The sequence below is a fragment of the Triturus cristatus genome, chromosome 9 (assembly GCF_964204655.1).
Source record: "Triturus cristatus chromosome 9, aTriCri1.1, whole genome shotgun sequence".
Lineage (NCBI taxonomy): Eukaryota > Metazoa > Chordata > Amphibia > Caudata > Salamandridae > Triturus > Triturus cristatus.
In genome coordinates, this window is record NC_140592.1 from 1271403560 (window position 1) to 1271423076 (window position 19517).

Below are 19517 nucleotides of genomic sequence, written 5' to 3' on the forward strand. Positions count from 1 at the left end.
CAGCAGGCTCTCAACCCAGGGGTCCAGAAACATGTCTGGTGGTGGTAGCTAAAAGCAGCGACTCAGTCAGGTCACTAGAAGTTGGTCGAGTTTCAGGGGACATGTCTAAGATACCCTCTGTTGTGCAGTTTACATTAAATCCCACACTGGCATCAGTGTGGGTTTAATGTGCTGAGAAGTTTGATACCAAACTTTCCCAGTCTTCAGTGTAGCCATTATGGTGTTGTGGAGTTCGTAATGACAAACTCCCAGCCCCATATTCTCTTAATGGCAGCACTGCACTTACATTGACCAAGAATGGACGTGGGCATTGTAGGGGTACAGGGCTCAGCACCCAGCTAGAGGGGTGACTGATGTATGCCAGGGCAGTGGTTTGTGGGCATGGCACACAGGGATGTGTGCCATGTCGACGCTTCACTTTGTTCTGCACCAAGACACGCAGCCTGCAAACGCAGTGTGTGTGTGTCCGGGTACAGGACCACTAAGGGTGGCACAATAAGTGCTGCAGCCCTTAGAGGCCATTTCTGGTCACAGTGCCCTGGGTACCTTTGGCACCATTTACCAGGAGCTGACATGTGGCCAGAGATACCAATTGGGTTTAGGCTTCAATGCAGTTTTAGGGAAGGAACACAGGCCCTGGGCACCTGATTGGCAGGAGCCCAGGGCACACTCAGTCAAAGAACATCAGCAATTCAGCAAAAAGTGGTGGCATCCCATGCAAGAAAGAGGGCACTTTCTCACAACATCCTCCTATGTCTGCCGCCTAATGCTGCCCTCTTCAAGTCAACTATATAGCACCATAGGGGTGCACCCTTTTCCCGTTTCTCCCCCCCCCCCCACATGATGGGGGGTGGCAGTATAATCTACATCCTCTGGTGTGGTAGGGTAGGAGTCTGCCCAGGTACCAGGGCATTTACGTTGTCCATCCCTCACCTTATAACCTCCATGTGCATACGTTCTAAATGGCAGCTTTCTCCCCCCCCCCCCCCCCCCCCCCCCCTCCTCCTCTTGCACATAGCCATACCAGAGAAGTCTAGCATGAGTTCTCACTGTGGGTGCAGGGGTAGGCGCCAGTCCCCCTGGATGCACAGCCTCACCACTTAACCATGCACACCAAGGGCCCAGTAGACGTTATCAAGATCTGGTGCGCTACGTTGTGGTCAGTTACCATCCTCATTGTCAGTTTGGGGGTGGCGGTCCTTCTCTGGGCAAGCTGATTGGTGATGTAGTACATTGCAGATTGCGGTGTTGTGAAAATCTTCACTTTGCTGTTGTGATCAATGAGCAGCCTCGCCAGGTATAGCATGGCATATGGGATTCCTGCAGATTGCAACTTTTTCTCTGCAGTCATCTCTTTCCTGGCTGCTTGAACATAGGCCGTAAAGTCAGGGTAAAAGGACACCACAATGCCCTGATAGGTGATACGTTGGCGTTCTGTAGCTAGTCATAGTATTGCATCCCTGTTGTGGTAGGGCACCATGCTACTGACAAAATGTAGAAAGCTGGCTCTGTATAATCAATACCAATGTAAGGTATAGTGTGCACAGAGTCCAGTGGATCCCCAAAGGCTTACAGAGGTTATAGTAGATAATACCTTACTCTCCATTTGTGGTAGCGTGGGCGAGCAGCAAGGCTTTATCAGAGGGTAGTGTCAAGCATTTACTGTACACACAGGCAAGATATGATGTCACACACTCAAAGACAGTACTCTGACCAATTTGTTTTGCATAAAAATATTATTTAGTAGTATTTTATTTGTAGAACAAAGCAAGGCCAGGTAGAGTAATAGTACTATGCAGGAATAATGCAGCTGAATACAGTTGAATGCAGTTCAATGCAATTGGTTTAGTCACAGGTAAGTCAAGTGTTCATAAACAGTTTAAATTCCTCCACAGTTACTATATAATTACTTTGTGAGTAGTTGGATTACTTTTCAGATTACTTTTCTTACTCAGTGTGGTATACTTAGATACCACACTGGGACATTTCCTGGATAAAGGGAAGTAATGCAGTTGGTTATAAAAACCCACTTTATGACTTTTCATAGAATTTCCCACTCCACACTTAGAACTTCTTTCACAGAAAAGCAGGCAATGCAATCCTATGGGAGATTACAGGCAAGTACGTGGAGTTGGGTGTTGGGTTTCTGGGGTTAGAACAAGGGTTCCCAGGGTCAAGGATGCACTCAAAAAGGACCCTCGGCGGCACTGGGGCAGCCGAGTGCAGAGTGCTGAGGCCCAATGGGGACTTACGATAATACCATCGAGGGTACAGTGGATTGCGCAACAAGGAGAACCCGAAGGATGGTTTCGAACCGGAGCACAGCAATCCACACCCGAAACGGGATGGCGGAAAAAAAACCTAACAATGGAGTCGATGCCCATGTGCACCATCATGGAAAGGAGTCAGCTTACCTCGTGACTAGGAAAGACGTTTTTGAAGAAAAACAATTGGTAAACATCCTGACCCAACACTAGATGGCAGGAATATGCAAAGCATGTGTATCTACAGCACACATGCCTCAAACACGTCTCGTGGACCCAGGGCAAATAAAGTCAAAGTGCATCAGAAAAAAGGCAAAATGTGGCGGGGTTACTGCAACAGAAACCCAGCTTCCTACACAACCAAGTAGCCCAGACTGCCCTAGGATTCCCAAAAAAGGCCTCCTGGGGAATACAATTTTCAATATTTATTTTTAAATGTCTGAATGTTTCTGATTGGGGGAGAGAGGGGCTGGGGTAGACTTCTATCCTATAATTAAAGTCATACTTTCTCCAGTTCTAAAAAACTAAACAACTTCTAAGGGTAGCATATTTTCTTGTCTTCACAACAAATAGTTCAGAAGCACAAATTGGAAAGATGCAGCTTTCAGGGAAATTCATCCTAAGCTAACCTGACGTCCACCACACTACAGCACTCCCCCAAACATGCATCACAATGCTGCAGTAACATGAGGCTCCAAAGAAAAAGGAAGACACTAGGAACTAACAGAAAACTAAAGGAGAAATTCAGCAATGTAGATCCCTAAACAATACATCTAGATGCAGTCTGAACATTTCACTGAAGACAAAGCCACAAATAAAACAATCCTGATTAAAAAATACACTTACCCAGGGAGATTCCTTCAGGAAACTCATCTTGTAGATCAAAGAGTTCGCCAAAAGCGTGCAGAAACTCTAACACCATTAGGGCATCGCCAAAACACTCTGGAGGCAGGCGAGTCTTCACCGGAGTGGGGGCTGGCAGCTCCTACATTAAAAACATGGTCAAGCTGATAAATACATGACCCCTTCTAGAAAGGGCTGCCATGCAAATCCTGATATCCTCTACTTCAAATCCATTACTTGTACTGCCATTTCTTGAACATCAATATAAGGAAAATAGTTCACAATGTAAATCAGAATTGTTTTTCATATTTTAGATAAAAATATAACGTGTTTAATTAGGCAAAAATGGAGAGTTAGGTTTACATTTGGTAACAGTAGGTAAGTTTTAAATAATCAATAAGGCAGTGTTTCACAAACGGTGGGTTGCAAAAGTGTAAACATTAAATAAAGATGCTTTTAAATTCTGTAATTACTTGCTCACATTTGCTGCACTTCAAAGACAAGGGGTAAATATCAGGCTATGTTTTCTGCTATTAACTTTAACATGGGCACTGGTGTTTACAAACTCCGCATTTTTCAGTCAGAGACAGAAGTGTAAAGTGAACTATGTCAATCTTGTAGGGGAAAATGAAGTGTGAATGGAAAGGCTGCAGGTTGTCATTTAATCGCAACAAAATGTAAATGAACTGTCCTCTGAAGTGTGATGGAAACAAAGATTTTAATGGGATCAGAACAAATCAGGACACTTTACTTGGTGATACACAAACTTTTTGGTGTGGAACGATATTGACAAGTGGCTCCCTACCAGAAGTCTAAGAAGAAAACAAGTTACTTACCTGTAACTTCAGTTATCCAGTTTTGTTATATTTCATACACAGGCTTGAATCATTGCCTGTTATCAAAGTGGGAGTCCCACAATACAATAACAAAGCAGTTAGTAGTTTTACAATAGGCTATAATGGCAATAGAAAGTTTAGCAGCCTATTTCTTTTTAAAAAAAAGAACCAAACATGCAACCTTAAAACGATCCTGCAGGCCATCAGAGCCTCACAGGCCTCGGTTGAAAATAAGAATGGGGAGGTCCAAGTCGAAATGGCCCTGGTTCGGCAGGGTCTCCGCAACGAGTCATCCCTCATTATTGATACGGAATCCCGCATCTCCTTGGTTAAAATGACGTCCTGAGGTTGAAAGAACAAATGACCCACCTGCAAACCCGAGCCAAGAAACTACACAAGAGGAGAAGAAGCAGAAAACAGATCTAGACACAATAATCTGCACTTGGAAGGATTTCCGGAGGGCTCAGAGCAGGGCCCGATGCAGTCCTTTACCGAACAATGGATCACCTCATGGATGCCAAATCCGCGTATTAGTAGGCTCCAGTCCATCAAGGGGGTCGTCTGTTGAAGAGTCAGCTTTTGCGGGTTCTTGCGAAGATGGGGTGGAATGTTTGAGGGGGGGGAGGGGGGGGGTTAGGGGGGGGGGGGTAGCTTTTAGTTCTAGGCAGTAGCCTGACCGAATTATTTGTGTTACCCATTTATCTGAGGTGATGGTAGTCCAGACCGGAAGGAAATGTTGGAGTCTGCCCCCGACTGGAGTGGGATGGTCTGGGGGGAGTGGAGGGAAGTCATTGGGTAGGTGCGGTGGCAGAGCGGGCGGTGTTTGTTTTGCCTCTGCCTTTGTTATTGTTGCCCCTGTAGCCGCCTCTTTGGTAACCCCTTGTAAAGGTGGACTGGGTAGGGGCCTTATATGAAGTGGAAGCGGTATCGGAGGAGTAGCCTCTGGATTTGCTCCGAAAGGAAGAACGGCGAACGGAGCGCCTGGGAGGGTACGATTGTAAAGCTCCCATGGATTTTGCCGTGTCTGTGTCCTTTTTCATCTTTTCTAGGGCCTCATCTACTTTTGGGCCAAACGGATGTTCCTGGTCAAAGGGATGGTTGAGGATGGAGGCTTGTACCTCCGGTTTAAAACCGGAGATCCTTAGCCAGGCATGGCGACGGAGGAGGACACTAGTATTGATGGCCCTGGAGGCTGTGTCTGCTGCATCTAGGGCACAACATATGGAGGTATTAGTAATTGTTTTGCCCTCCTGAATTAGCTCGTTGGCCCTAGGTTTGTATTTATCGGGGAGATGGTGCATTATGGCTTCTAATTAGTCATAATGGGCCCTGTCATACCTGGCTAGTAGTGCTTGTGTGTTAGCGATACGCCATATGTTGGCAGCTTGGGATGCAGTACGCTTGCCTGATGCGTCCAAGAGTTTAGACTCTGTCAGGTGGTGGTGTTTCGCCTGACGCTTGGGAGTTTGCCCTTTTACGTGCTGTGGATACTACCAGTGAATCTAGTGGTGCTGGCCCTCTGATGTAGGAGGGATCAGTAGGAGCGGATTTGTATTTCTTTTCAATGCACGTGTTAATGACCCTGGCTCTGACTGGATCTTTAAAGACCTCTGGAGCAGGTTTTATAACTCCCTTGAGCATAGGCAATATTGAGGTAGTCCTATGTGTGGTATCAAACGTATCTAGGAGGAAATCCTCCTCCACGGGGTCGGTATGGAGATTTACCCCGTGATAGTGTGCTGCCCTTTGTAATGATGGTTGAACCCCAGTTAGTCTTCTGGTGGGAAGGTCCGGAAGGGTAGAGATCATCCTGTGGGACGTTAGGGATGTCAGGGATATTATAATCGTCCCATGGGTCTGGGGAGCCTGTGGGAGTGGGGTCCCCTGTAGGTAAATCTTGGGGCACATCTATGTAATCATATGGATTCCCCTGATCATCATCGTTCGACGATGGTGTTGGGGAATGATGAGGTGGGGGCGGAGACGGTGGAGATGGGGAAGGTGGAGGGGAAGGTGGAGGGGGCAGTGGAGGTGGGGAAGGTATTCTGAGAGGAGAGGTAGCAGAGTCCTTCCTCTTTGGAGGTGGAGGCGGAGCAGGTTTTTCCAGCTGTCTCCTTTTGATGGAGAGCATCACATGTCCGGTTTTAGGATCCTTGGTTAGTGTTTTTTGTAATGGATCCGGTGTAAAGAGATCAGGTGATGTTGGTTGGTCCGTCGGCGTCGTTGGTTTTTTGGCTTTATCCGCGCTTGTGAGAAAGTGGCTCTGTATATACTGTTCCCAAATATGTACAGGGTGTACAGAGTCCACAGTCTCCAGAGGCTTGGCAGAGGCTAATGTTAGATATAACCTTACTCTCTAAAGTGGTAGCTTGATCGAGCAGTAAGGCAGTTATCAGAGGACAGTGTAAAGGATTTGTTGTACACACTCAGTCAGCAAATGGTCTCACACACTCAATAACTGAACTCTAGGCCAATGGTTTATATATCAAAATATATGCTTGTTTTATTTTAGAACCAACAATTGGAATTAAAATATACTTTCTCAGAATGAGATGCTTTATATAAGTACTTTTGCAATATGCAATTGACTTTTATAAACAAACAGTTACAAGTGGTTGCAATAGGCAACACTATTTTAAACACAATAATGCATTGAGTTCAATGGAAGTTTCATGTTATTTTCCACAGATTACTTTTAGGATTACTTTTGGAATTCCAGGACTGGATCCTAGATTCAGTCCTGGGTGAGTACTTAGAATCAAGTGATGAAAGTCGACTTAATAACTGTGATGATTTTCAAACAATATTTAGCTATTTTAAAAGTTGACACTTAAAAAATATTTCAAAGAAAACAGTCAATGATTCCCTATGGAAGAAAATTCAAGTTGCAGGTACAGTATGTTACTGGAAAGTACAGTTGTAAGTATTTTTCAGAGTCAGTGCTGACCACCAAGATCCAGCACTGGGAGCTCACCTAAGAGTAGTTGAGTATTTTCGTATTCGTTACTCGGCTGATTGTTGTTGAATATTTTAAGATTTGAAAAGTCCACACTTAGAAGAAATTTCAGGAAAAAGCCAGTCAATGTTACCCTGTGAAGAAAGGAATATGCTACTTACCAGAATGCATCTGTCCTTGGCATGTAGAGCTGCAGATCTATACACTGTGCATAGATCGCCATCTGGTGTTGGGCCCGGATGTTTGCAGTTTGTTTTTCTTCTTGGACAATATTTAGAAGTCACGAGTTCGGTGACTCCTCCTTCGGTCCGTACTGCGCATGGGCATCGGCTCCATCCTCAGATTGTTTTTCGCCAGCAGGGAAAAGATGGAGCGTAGTGATAATAGTGAAGAAACCCATGTGTGTTGTATCTAAATAAGATAGACTGGAACGGATACAGGTAGCCGGGGAGGCGGGCGGGCGTGTACAACTCTGCAGCTCTACATGCGAAGAACAGATGCATACTGGTAAGTAGCATATTCCGTTCGAGGCATATGAGCTGCAGATTGTACACTGTGCATAGATTATATAGCAGTACCCAACCTTAGCGGCGACCACCAGTATCCGTTGCAGCGGTTTGAAATAGTGTCTTTAGTACAGCCTGGCCCACACTAGCTTGTTGCTTGGAGTGCACGTCTACACAGTAATGCTTTGTGAAGGTGTGCGGTGTCGACCATGTGGCTGCTTTGCAGATGTCATCTAAGGGTATGTTCCCTAGAAGCCCCTATCTTTCTTGTAGAGTGGGCTTTAGGTGGAACAGATAATGTTCTTTTTGCCTTGTGATAGCAAATTTGTATGCACTTTACAATCCACCTAGCTATCCCGGATTTAGAGATGGGGTTGCCTTTATGCGGTGGAGAGAAGGAGACAAACAATTGTTTAGTCTTCCTGAAAGGTTGCGTTCTTTGTATGTAGTACAGTAAAGCCCTCTTAACATCAAGTGTATGTAGAGCCCTTTCCGCAACAGATTGAGGTTGCGAGAAAAAAACAGGTAAATCCACCGATTGATTGAGATGGAAGGGGGAAATGACCTTGGGCAGAAAGTTTGGATTCGTACTAAGTATCACTTTGCTGTGATGTATTTGTAAGAAGGGTTCCTGTATAGTGAACGCTTGTATTTCACTAACCCTTCTAAGGGAAGTGATAGCTACGAGAAAAGCTGTTTTCCAGGTGAGGAACTGTAGCTCGCATTTATGCAGTGGTTCGAAGGGCAGACCCATTAGCCTTGTAAGAACTACATTTAGATTCCAAACAGGAGAAGGTGGTGCCCTGGGTGGAATTATGCGTTTAAGGCCTTCCATAAAGGCACTCTGAACAGTGATAAATGCTGTCTATTTTGCAGGTAAGCAGCAATCGCTGCTAGGTGTAGGCGTATGGAAGAATATGCCAGGTTACACCTTTGAAGATGGAATAGATAGCATATAATGTGTTGTATGGATGCATCTAAAGGGTTGATTGTATTGTTACGGCAGTAAACAACAAATCTCTTCCACTTTGCGGCATAGCATGCTCGCGTGGTAGGACGTCTGGCTTCCTTGATAATATTCATGCAGTCAGGGGGAAGGTTAAGGTACCCAAATTCTAAGATTTCAGGAGCCAGATCGCAAGGTTGAGCTGAGCTGGGTCCAGGTTCTGAGTTAGGAGGCATGGGGACAGGTGCAGTTTTTGATGTGGTACCACTGACAGCTGTAATAGTGAATATGCTACTTACCAGTATGCATCTGTTCTTGGCATGTAGGGCTGCTGACATTCATATCTGTGCATAGATCGCCGCCTAGTGTTGGGTCCGGATGTTTGCACGTTGTTGTCCTGGAAGAGTCTTCGAAGTATGCTTGGATAGGTGACTCCTCCCCTGGACTACAGTGCGCATGGGCATCCTCTCCATCCTCAGATTGTTTTTCGCCATTGTGGCAGTGATGGAGTAGATACAGAAAGTGATGACCATGCTTGCAGTAATTCTGAGAGCTGCAGCTGCGACAGGCGCCGGGGAGGAGGGAGGGCGATATGAATGTCAGCAGCCCTACATGCCAAGAACAGATGCATACTGGTAAGTAGCATATTCAGTTCGAGGCATGTGGGCTGCTGAATTCATATCTGTGCATAGAATACATAGCAGTGCCCTCTATTAGCGGCGGCTACCCGTGCCAGCTGCAGCGGTCTGAAAAAGTGTCTTGAGAACAGCCTGTCCTACAGCTGCCTGCTGTTTTGACTGCACATCTACACAATAGTGTTTTGTAAATGTGTGTGTAGTGGACCATGTGGCTGCTCTGCATATATCATGCAGGGGAATATTTCCTAGGAAGGCCATGGAAGCCCCCAACTTACGTGTTGAGTGGGCTCGTGGTGGAATAGTTAATGTGCGTTTTGCCTTTTGATAACAGATTTGAATACATTTAACTATCCATCTGGCTATCCCTGCTTTGGAGATGGCGTTACCTTTGTGGTGTGGGGCAAAGGCAACGAACAGTTGTTTTGTCTTCCTGAAGGGTTTAGTCCTGTCGATGTAGTACATGAGGGCCCTCCGTACATCTAGTGTATGTAGTGCCCTTTCTGCAACAGTTTGTGGGTTTTGGAAGAAAACGGGCAGTTCAATAGTCTGATTCATGTGGAACTGCGATATTACCTTGGGCATGAATTTGGGGTTGGTACGTAGTGTGAGAAAGTGGCTCTGTATATACTGTTCCCTAATAGGTACAGGGTGTACAGAATCCACAGTCCCCCAGAGGCTGATAGAGGTCAAAGTTAGGTATGACCTTACTCTCAAAAGTGGTAGCTTGGTCGAGCAGTAAGGCAGTACCAGAGGACAGTGTAAAGCATTTATTGTACACACTCAGTCAGCAAATGGTTTCACACACTCAATAACTGAACTCTAGGCCAATGATTTGTATATATAAAATATATGCTTGTTTTATTTTTAGAACCACAAAGGGGGTAAAAATATACTTTCTCAGAATGAGAGGTTGAATATAAATACTTTTGTTTCAAGCAATAAATTTGTGTAAACAGTCACAGTTGGTTGCAATAAACAATCCTATTTCCTAAACATACAATGCATTGAGCTCAATGGTAAATTCAGGTTATTTGTGATAAATTACTTTTTAGATTACTTTTGGAATTCCAGGTCTGGATCCTAGAACCAGCCTGGGGTCAGTATTCAGAATCAAGTGATGAAAGTCGACTTAATAACTGTAATGATTTTTAAATAATATTTAGCTATTTCAAAAGTTAGCACTTAGAAAATATTTCACAGAAAACATTCAATGGATCTCTATGGCAAGAAATTCAAATTGCAGGTAGAGTACTTTATCGTTACTTTAGTAATCCAGGACTGGGTGCCTAGACCCAGGACTGGGGTCCTTATCAAAAGCAGGTAAGTAATTTCGTTTGCAGAAATAGTACGATTTTAAAAGAATATTTCAAATTTGCAAAAGTAGACACTTAGAAGAAATTTCACAGAGAAGCAGACAATGGTTTCCTATGGGAGGAAAATGAGTTAGAAGTAAGTATAGTTGTGAACACTTTTCAGAGTCGGGGCTGGGCACCAAGATCCAGCACTGGGAGCTCACCTAAGAGCAGGTGAGTAAATTCGTTTTTGTCACTTGGCTGATTTTTAGTGAATATTTGCAGTTTTGAAAAGTTCACACTTAGAAGATTTTTCAAGAAAAAGCCAATCAATGTTACCCTATGAGGAAAATGAAGTTAGCGGTTTAAGGGTAAGTACTCGACTGGCAGAGTTGAAATTCCGGGCATAGACTCAGGGGTCCCCCAGTGTCAGGTAGGTACAGTTGGTTCACCCTCAGCGGTTTCAGGACGGCCGGGTGCAGAGTGAGTTAGGCCCAATGTTATCCTATGAGGGATAGGGGGGCCTTGGTTGGTGGCTGCTGTCTGGCAAGCCACGCGTCTGTGGGAGCTGGGCTCCTGGTCACTTACTCAGGGCAAGTGGGGAAGTAAGTTAGTGTAGAGAGTGCACTGCCAGGGCCACTCGGGCGGCTGGGTGCAGGGTGCTTTTGAGCCTTCGGGCGCTCAATGGAAGTCAATGGGAATGTTCCGGTTTGGAAAAAGGCTGCAGGCTCGGGGACGAGGATGTTTCCGGTGCCACCACCACTTCGAGGGGTAAGTTGGGTAGTTGTAGGTTAGGTGGGTACCCCGGGATTGGGCACAGGGGGCCGCAGGGCGCCGGGTGCAGGGGTGCCTTTTGACGTCGGGAATCTTACCCTCTGGTTGATCGCGGCTGGGGTGGCACTCGGTTCTGAGGCTGCAGGCTTCGTCCAGGATGTCGAGGGGGGTCCTTGGGTGCCGGACTCGGGGTCACAGTCGCCGTGGGGTCGTCCTCAGGGTCTTTGTCCACTCCGGTACTGGCCAGGCTTGGCTGGTGCAGAGTGTGTTGGGTCCGCGGTTCCGGGCTGCTGCCAGGAGTTAGGAATAGGTTTCTCGAGTAGAGCCTCTACTCATGGGAGTCCCAGGGAATCAGAGGTCAAAGGTAGCCAGGTCCTCCGGGGTTTTTGAGGTTGCTGGCCACAAGAGATGCCGCGCTGGAGCAGGAGCAGGTTCGAGGGTCGACAGGCCGGTAGGGCTGGGGCCAAAGCAGTTGGTGTCTTCCTCTTTTTAGCAGCTGCAGGGCAGGTCTTTTTTCTTCTTGCTCTTCTTGTAGGTTTCTATCTGGAATCTGGGGAAGGAAGGTTCAGGGGGCCCCTAAATACTAGATTTAGGGGCGTTACAGGTAGGTGAAGGCCAGGGACCAATGGGTCCTTGTCCTGGGGTGGGTACACCCCCTATCCTGCCTCTCTCCTGTGGGAGGAGGGCAGTAGCCTAATCCTGATAGGGTAGGGCCTCCCATCTTCAAGATGGCGAGAGCCCGGAGATGTGCTTCACCTCGCCTCCCCCACCTGAGGGGTGGGGTGGGCAGGCTGGCACATCCCCTGTCCTTGAATGGGGTTTCCGGCCAAGCTTCCTGCCAGAGTGGGGGGTTGCAGTGGCCTGGGGAAACTCCAACTGGCGGCATGCCTTTGAAGCTTCCCTTTGCTCATCCTGGGGGAGGAGATTTCTCACCTCACCCAGGATGTGCATTGTTGCAGGCCCGGGAGAGCAGGGGCTCTCCCACCCAGGGGTCCAGCAACGTGTCTGCTGTGTGGCAGCCTGGGCAGCCTCAGAGCAGACGTGGATTGTAGGTTAGCTGTAAGGGGGCATCTCTAAGATGCCCTCTGGGGTGCTTAGTACATTAAATCCCACACTGGCATCAGTGTGGGTTTAATGTGCTGAGAAGTTTGATACCAAACTTCCCAGTCTTCAGTGTTGCCATTATGGTGCTGTGGAGTTCGTGTTTGACGAGCTCTCAGCACCATGTACTTGTAAAAGGCAGCACTGTACTTACAGTGCCCAGGAATGGACCTGGGTACTGTAGGGGCACAGGGCTCCTGCTCCTGTGCCCACACCATAGGCATAAGGCACCCAGCCATAGGGGTGGCTGACATATGCCTTGGCAGTATAGGTAATGGGCATGGCACACAGAGATGTGTGCCATGTCGACTCTTTGTTTTGTCCTGCACCCAGACACTCAGCCTGCAAAGGCAGTGTGTGTGTGTAAGGGTACAGGGCCTCTAAGGGTGGCACAAGGAGTGCTGCAGCCCTTAGAGGCCTTCCCTGGTCACAAGGCCCTGGGTACCTAGGGTACCATTTACCAGGGGCTGACATGTGGCCAGGGTTTGCCAATTGGGAGTTTGTGTGTTTTAAGGAAGGAACATAGGCCCTGGGCACCTGATTGGCAGGAGCCCAGGGCACAACAAGGAAAAGTGCATCAGCTATTAGGCAAAAAAAGGGGGGGTTACTGCAACAGAAACCCACTTTCTCACACGTAGTACGACCCTGTTGGCGTGAACCTGAATAAATGGCTCTTGAACGGTTAGTGCCTGGAGTTCACTAACTCTTCTTAGGGAAGTGATCGCTACCAGGAAGGCCACTTTCCAGGTAAGGAATTGAATCTCGCATGAGTGTAGAGGTTCAAAGGGTGGACCCATCAGGCGTGTGAGGACCAAGTTGAGGTTCCACATTGGAGCCGGTAGGTGACTAGGTGGAATGACTCGTTTGAGCCCTTCCAAGAATGCTTTGATGGCAGGCACTCTGAATAGAGAGAGGTGCTGCCTGGTTTGCAGATAGGCTGATATTGCGGTCAAATGGACACGTATAGAGGTGTACGCCAGATTGCATCGGTATAGGTGTAAGAGGTAACAGATGATGTTGTGGATGGATGCGTCCAGCGGGTTGATGTCATTATTATCGCAATAGATGACGAACCTTTTCCATTTGGCTGCATAGCAAGCTCTGGTAGTGGGTCTCCTGGCCTCCTTGATGATGTCCATACAGTCAGGTGGCAGGTTGAGATAGCCAAACTCTAGGACTTCAGGAGCCAGATCGCCAGGTTCAGCTGTTGCGGATCTGGGTGCTGAACCTCTCCATGGTTCTGCGTCAAATGCGCGGGTTTGATCCGCAGCCTTTGATGCGGCACCACGGAAAGTTCGAGGAAGGTGGTGTACCACGGCTGGCGTGCCCACGTGGGAGCAACTAGGACGAGTGTCAGGGAGTGTTGTCGGAGTTTGCGAGCCACCAGCGGTATCAACGGCGCTGGGGGAAAAGCGTACGCAAATCTGCCGGACCAGTTCATCCATATCGCATTGCCCTGCGACTGCGGATGTGGGAATCTGGCGGCGAAGCTTTGGCATTTTGCGTTTTCGCTTGTCGCGAATAGGTCTATCTCTGGATGACCCCACTGCTGGAAGTACGGTTGGAGTACTGATGGGTGTAACTCCCACTCGTGCATCTGGTGGCTGTGTCTGCTGAGCAGATCCGCCATCTGGTTGTCCTTGCCAGGGAGGTGTTCCGCCATGAGGAACATGTTCCTTTGAATGGCCCACTTCCACATGCTCTGAGCCAGATGAGACAACTGTGGAGAGTGTGTTCCTCCCTGTTTCTGTATGTAGTACATTGCGGTCATGTTGTCCGTCCGGATCAACACGACCTTGTTGCATAGATGTACTTTGAATGCCTTCATGGCTAGGAAGATTGCCATCAGTTCCAGAAGGTTGATGTGCATCTTCTTTTGTTGTGTTGTCCATAGTCCCTGCACTGTGTAGTGGAGTACATGAGCTCCCCATCCCTGGAGAGACGCGTCTGCTGTCAGTACTATCTGTGGGACAGGCTCTTGGAACGGTCGGCCCTTGCAAAGGTTTTGTGGATTCCACCAATGCAGAGAGTTGTATGCCCGACCGCTCACCAACACTAGGTCTTTCAACTGTCCTTGAGCCTGATTCCACTGACGTGCTAGGCACTCCTGAAGTGGGCGCATATGTAACCTCGCGTGCGGGACTATGAAGATGCAGGAGGCCATCATGCCTATCAACTGCATAAACACTCGCGCTGGAAGCGAGTGATTGGGTTTGAACTTGGAGATCAGCAGTTGTATGCTGTTGATCCTCACTAAATTTGGCTGAGCTGTGGCCGCCAGAGTGTCTATAGTCGCACCTAGGTACTGTTGTACGTGTGCGGGCTGGAGATGGGACTTTGGGTAATTTAGTGAGAATCCCAGACTGTGAAGAAGGTGAATGGTGCGGGACATGTGGCTTGCACATTGCTGGGCTGACTTCGCTTGAACGAGCCAGTCGTCTAGGTAGGGGTAGACGTGTATATGCTGTCTCCGTAAATGTGCTGCCACCGTAGCTAGGCACTTCGTGAAAACCCTGGGCGCTGTTGTCACGCCGAAGGGAAGGACTTTGAACTGATAGTGCTGCCCCTGAACAGTGAACCTGAGGTATTTTTTGTGTGAGGGGTGGATGGGTATGTGAAAGTACGCATCCTTGAGGTCCAGTGAGGCTAGGAAGTCTCCCTGCTTGAGAAGCGGAAGGACTTGCTGTAGAGTGAGCATGTGAAAGTGCTCTGAAAGAATGTACTGGTTCAGGGGTCTCAGGTCTAATATAGGCCTGAGCGACCCGTCCTTTTTTGGAATTAAGAAGTAGAGGGAGTAAACCCCCGTACCCTGCTCGTGGATGGGTACGACCTCGATAGCGCCTTTTAGAAGCATACTTTCTACCTCTTGCTGTAAGAGCGTTAAGTGCTCTGAGGACATAGGACGGTTTCTTGGTGGTATTGTGGGTGGAGTGGAGGTTAACTCCAGACAGTAACCGTATTTTATAATATCTTTGACCCACCTGTCCGTGGTGATGGAGTTCCACGTGGACAGGAACCTTTGTAGTCTTCCCCCGACAGGTGTTATGTGGTCGGGAGGAAGGGAGAGGGCGTCACTGCTTGTTCTTGGGGGAGGACCTGGTGTTGCCGTAGCCACGTCCTCTGCCCTTTGTACTGGAGCCACGATATCCACCTCGGGTGTTTTTATCGTAGGTGGTCTGTGTATTGCCTTTGTTATACGTTTGTTGTGACCCCTGTCCTCTACCTGCTCCCTTGTTTCCGGGGCGACGAAAGGAGCCGCTCCGAAAGGACTGAGTTTGGAGAGCGCCCATGGACTTTGCAGTGTCCGTGTTCTTTTTTATCTTTTCGAGGGTGGTGTCAACCTCGGGGCCGAATAAATAGTCGGGGTTGACGGGCTGGTTCAGTATGTTGTTTTGTACCTCAGGCTTGAATCCTGAGATTCGTAGCCAGGCATGGCGTCGCAGCATGACGCTTGTGTTTATGGCCCTGGCAGCCGTGTCTGCAGCATCTAGCGCACATTTGATGGAAGCATTTGTGAGTAGCTGTCCCTCTCTGATAAGAATTTCCGCACCTTCTTTGAAGTGGTCAGGGAGATGTTGGAGGAGGTGCTCCAATGTGTCATAGTGCGCTCTATCGTAGCGAGCGAGGAGCGCTTGAGTGTTGGCTATGCGCCATATGTTGGCAGCCTGGGCGGCAACTCGTTTGCCGGAGGTCTCTAGCACCTTGGACTCTTTGTCCGGGGGAGGAGCGTCACCTGTCGTTTGCGAGTGTGCCCTCTTGCGAGCATTCGCTACGACGATGGAGTCGAGTGGTAATTGTCCTTTGATGTAAGTAGGATCCCCAGGTGCTGATCTGTATTTTTTATCAATCCTGGGGTTTATCACTCGTGCCCTGGTGGGTTCCTTGAAAATGTCCTTAGCCGGCTTGAGGACCCCCTTCAGCATTGGCAAAGTTTTCACATGTCTTTCTGAGGATGCAAAGGTGTCCATTAGAAAGTCATCCTCGATGGTATCCGAGTGAAGCTGTACCCCATGGTTATTTGCCGCACGTTCAATAAGTGCGTTGAACGCCGCAGTATCCTCCGTGGGAGATGTTGTTGTGTCGCACCAGGCCGCACTTGGGGCGTCTTTGAGGCTTTGGCACCGGGCAGGTTCGTAGAGCCGGGCGTGGATTTTTTCGGCGCCGGCGGGTCTTCGAGTCGAGGTGTGGAGATCACCACCGACGTCCTCGGTACGTGAGGCTTCGGCGTCGTCGAGGGAGCGACGCGTGGCGAAGCAGGCGGTATTGCCCTCGGTGTCGTTGGCGTCGGTAGCCGAGTAGGTTTCTCGGTGCCGATGGCCTTTTTCCCTTTGCCGACTCCGATGTCGCCCGATTCCAGTTCGGCACCGAAGTCCCTCTTGGTGCGGTCGGTGCCGACGCGTTGCGCTGGCGTCGAAGGCGTTGAAGGCCTCGATCCGACCAAGGCCACTTTCAGTTTCGGTTTCGTTTGAACCGGAGCAGCTTTCGGCTTCGGTTTTGTGGTAGGGAAACCAGCTGGCTTATGCGGCAATGGCTGCCGCTGAACGTCCGAGGGCGGGGCCGAAGAACTACGGGATGGGTCTCGGGTAAGGCCCGAAGGCGATCCCTCGACCGGAGCCAAAGGCCGTGGCGCTGGTGTTTCTTCGGTTTGAACAGGTAGGCCTTGTTCATCATTGGAGCTACTCTCCTCGGCCCCTAAGGCCTCCTCGTCGTCTCCTACCTCGGTGTCGTCTTCACCTCTGTGGAAGAGTGACTCGTCGCCCCCGTCCGATCCGGGGTCGTGTTCGGAAACGGGACAGGAGGGTATGGCTTCTAAGTCTTCGACGTCGGCCTCGTCGAAGATGTCTGCCGGGGCCGGTGCCGCGCCTCGAGTCTCGCCGCTCTTCGGTTCCTTAGAGTCTTCTTGGAACGGAACCCGGCACAGGCCATGCATGTCGATTCGTCGTGGTCCGGTGAAAGGCATTTGTTGCACACCGGATGGACGTCGATGTGTGGGTACTTCGCATTGCATACCGGACACCTTTTGAATGGTGTCCTGGATTCCATCGTCGAAGTCGTCGATGGACAGGTAAATGCGAAAGAAGTCGGTGCTGAAAAGTTAGTAAACTAACAAATTCTATCGAAACCCGATCGATAAACAGTACCGACGCGAACTAAAGGCCTTTTGGCCTCGACCAAATATTTTCCTAACTTGAGCTAAGATAGCACATCCGAACCCAATGGCGGAAAAAAACAATCTGAGGATGGAGAGGATGCCCATGCGCACTGTAGTCCAGGGGAGGAGTCACCTATCCAAGGATACTTCGAAGACTCTTCCAGGACAACAACGTGCAAACATCCGGACCCAACACTAGGCGGCGATCTATGCACAGATATGAATTCAGCAGCCCACATGCCTCGAACTGTGGTGTACCACGGCTGCCTGGCCCATGTTGGGGCTACCAGAATGAGCGTGAGGGAGTGCTGTTGCAGTTTCCTGACCACTAATGGAATTAGTGGGAGAGGTGGAAAGGCGTATGCAAATCTGCCTGACCAGTTCATCCATATCGCATTGCCTTTGGACAATGGGTGTGGGTATCTGGCGGCGAAGCTTGGGCATTTTTTGTTTTCGTGGGTGGCGAAGAGGTCTATCTGAGGATGCCCCCACTTGAGGAAGAATGGGCGAAGGACTTGTGGGTGCAGTTCCCATTCGTGTATTTGTTGCGTTTGTCTGCTGAGCAGATCTGCCATGGTGTTTTGTATGCCTGGGACGTGCTGTGCCAGGAGAAAGATGTTTTGTGGAATTGCCCATCTCCATATGCTCTGTGCTAAGCGGGAGAGCTGGGGAGAGTGTGCCCCCCCCCTGTTTTTGAATATAATACATTGCAGTCATATTGTCTGTGCGAATGAGGACTGCTTTGGCTGAAATCTGTTTCTGAAAGGATTTTAGGGCTAGAAAGATCGCCAATAGCTCCAGATGGTTGATGTGGAGCGATTTTTGCTGTGGCGTCCATAGACCTTACATTGTGAGGTGTAGGAGGTGCGCTCCCCAGCCGGAGAGCGATGCGTCCGCTGTTAGAATCACATGAGGAACCGGGTCCAGGAACGGCCGCCCTTTGGAAAGGTTTGTGGTGTTCCACCACTGCAGAGAGTGATGGGTGCGGCCGTCCACCAACACCAGATCCGTCAGCTGTCCCTGGGCCTGGGCCTGGTTCCACTGTCGTGCTAGGCACTCTTGGAGTGGACGCATGTGGAGTCTTGCATGGGGCAGTATGAAAATGCAAGATGCCATCATCCCTATTAGCTTCATGAACACTCTTGCTGGGAGAGAGTGCTGAGCAATGAACGTTTGGTGCAAGGCTTGTATGCTTGCGATCCTGGCTGAATTGGGATAGGCTATACCTTTGGAGGTGTCTATAGTGGCCCCGAGATATTGCTTTGTGTGAGATGGTATGAGGTGGGACTTTTGGTAGTTCACCGTGAAGCCTAGCTGGTGGAGCAGTTGGATGGAGCCGTTTGTATGTTGCACACATTGGTTGTAGGACGCGGCATTTATCAGCCAGTCATCTAAGTAAGGGAAGACGTGAATATGTTGGCATCTGAGGTGTGCTGCTACTACCGCGGTGGTGACCCCGAAGGGGAGAACCCTGAATTGGTAATGCTGACCGTCCACCACAAACCTGATGTACTTCCTGTGAGAAGGGTGTATTGGAATATGAAAGTATGCTTCTTTCAGATCCAAGGTAGTGAGAAAGTCTCCCTGACAGAGGAGTGGGAGGACTTGTTGTAGGGTGACCATGTGGAAATGGTCTGAATGTATGTATGCATTTAGAGGCCGGAGGTCTAGAATGGGCCGTAGGGTCTCGTCTCTCTTTGGTATCAGAAAGTACAGAGAGTAGATCCCTAAATTTTGTTGATTGATGGGGACCTGCTCTATAGCTTGTTTTTGCAGGAGGGAGATCACCTCTTGTTTCAGCAGTGTGGTATGTTCTTGTGACATTGTACGGTGCCTGGGTGGAATATGTGGGGGGGGTAGATGTTAGTTCGAGACAGTACCCTGACCAAATAATTTGGCTCACCCATTTGTCTGATGTTATGGTCTCCCAGGTTTGAAAAAAGTCTTGTAGTCTGCCCCCGACTGGAGTGGAATGGTCTGGGGGGAGCGGGGGAAAGTCATTGTGTGGGCGGTGTGGCAGAACGGGTGGTGTTGGTTTTGCCCCTGCCTTTATTATTGTTCCCTCTATATCCACCTCTTTGATAGCCCTTTGTGAAGGTAGTCTGAGGAGGGGACTTGTAGGACGTAGAGGCGTTATCGGCAGAGTAACCCCTGCCAGTGCCTCGAAAGGAGGAACGGCGAAAGGAGCGTCTAGGAGTGTGGGATTGTA

General features: G+C 48.9%; 1 protein-coding gene across 1 annotated transcript in view; it reads right to left on the bottom strand.

Annotated features, from left to right (window-relative positions):
• The window catches only part of BAZ1A (bromodomain adjacent to zinc finger domain 1A), a 758495-nt gene that overhangs the window by 419920 nt on the left and 319058 nt on the right, over positions 1–19517 (bottom strand). Inside the window, exon 10 of the mRNA XM_085627428.1 lies at positions 3111–3249. Within this exon, the coding sequence (XP_085483554.1) occupies positions 3111–3249 (139 nt within the window). The remainder of the gene's footprint in view (positions 1–3110; positions 3250–19517) is intronic.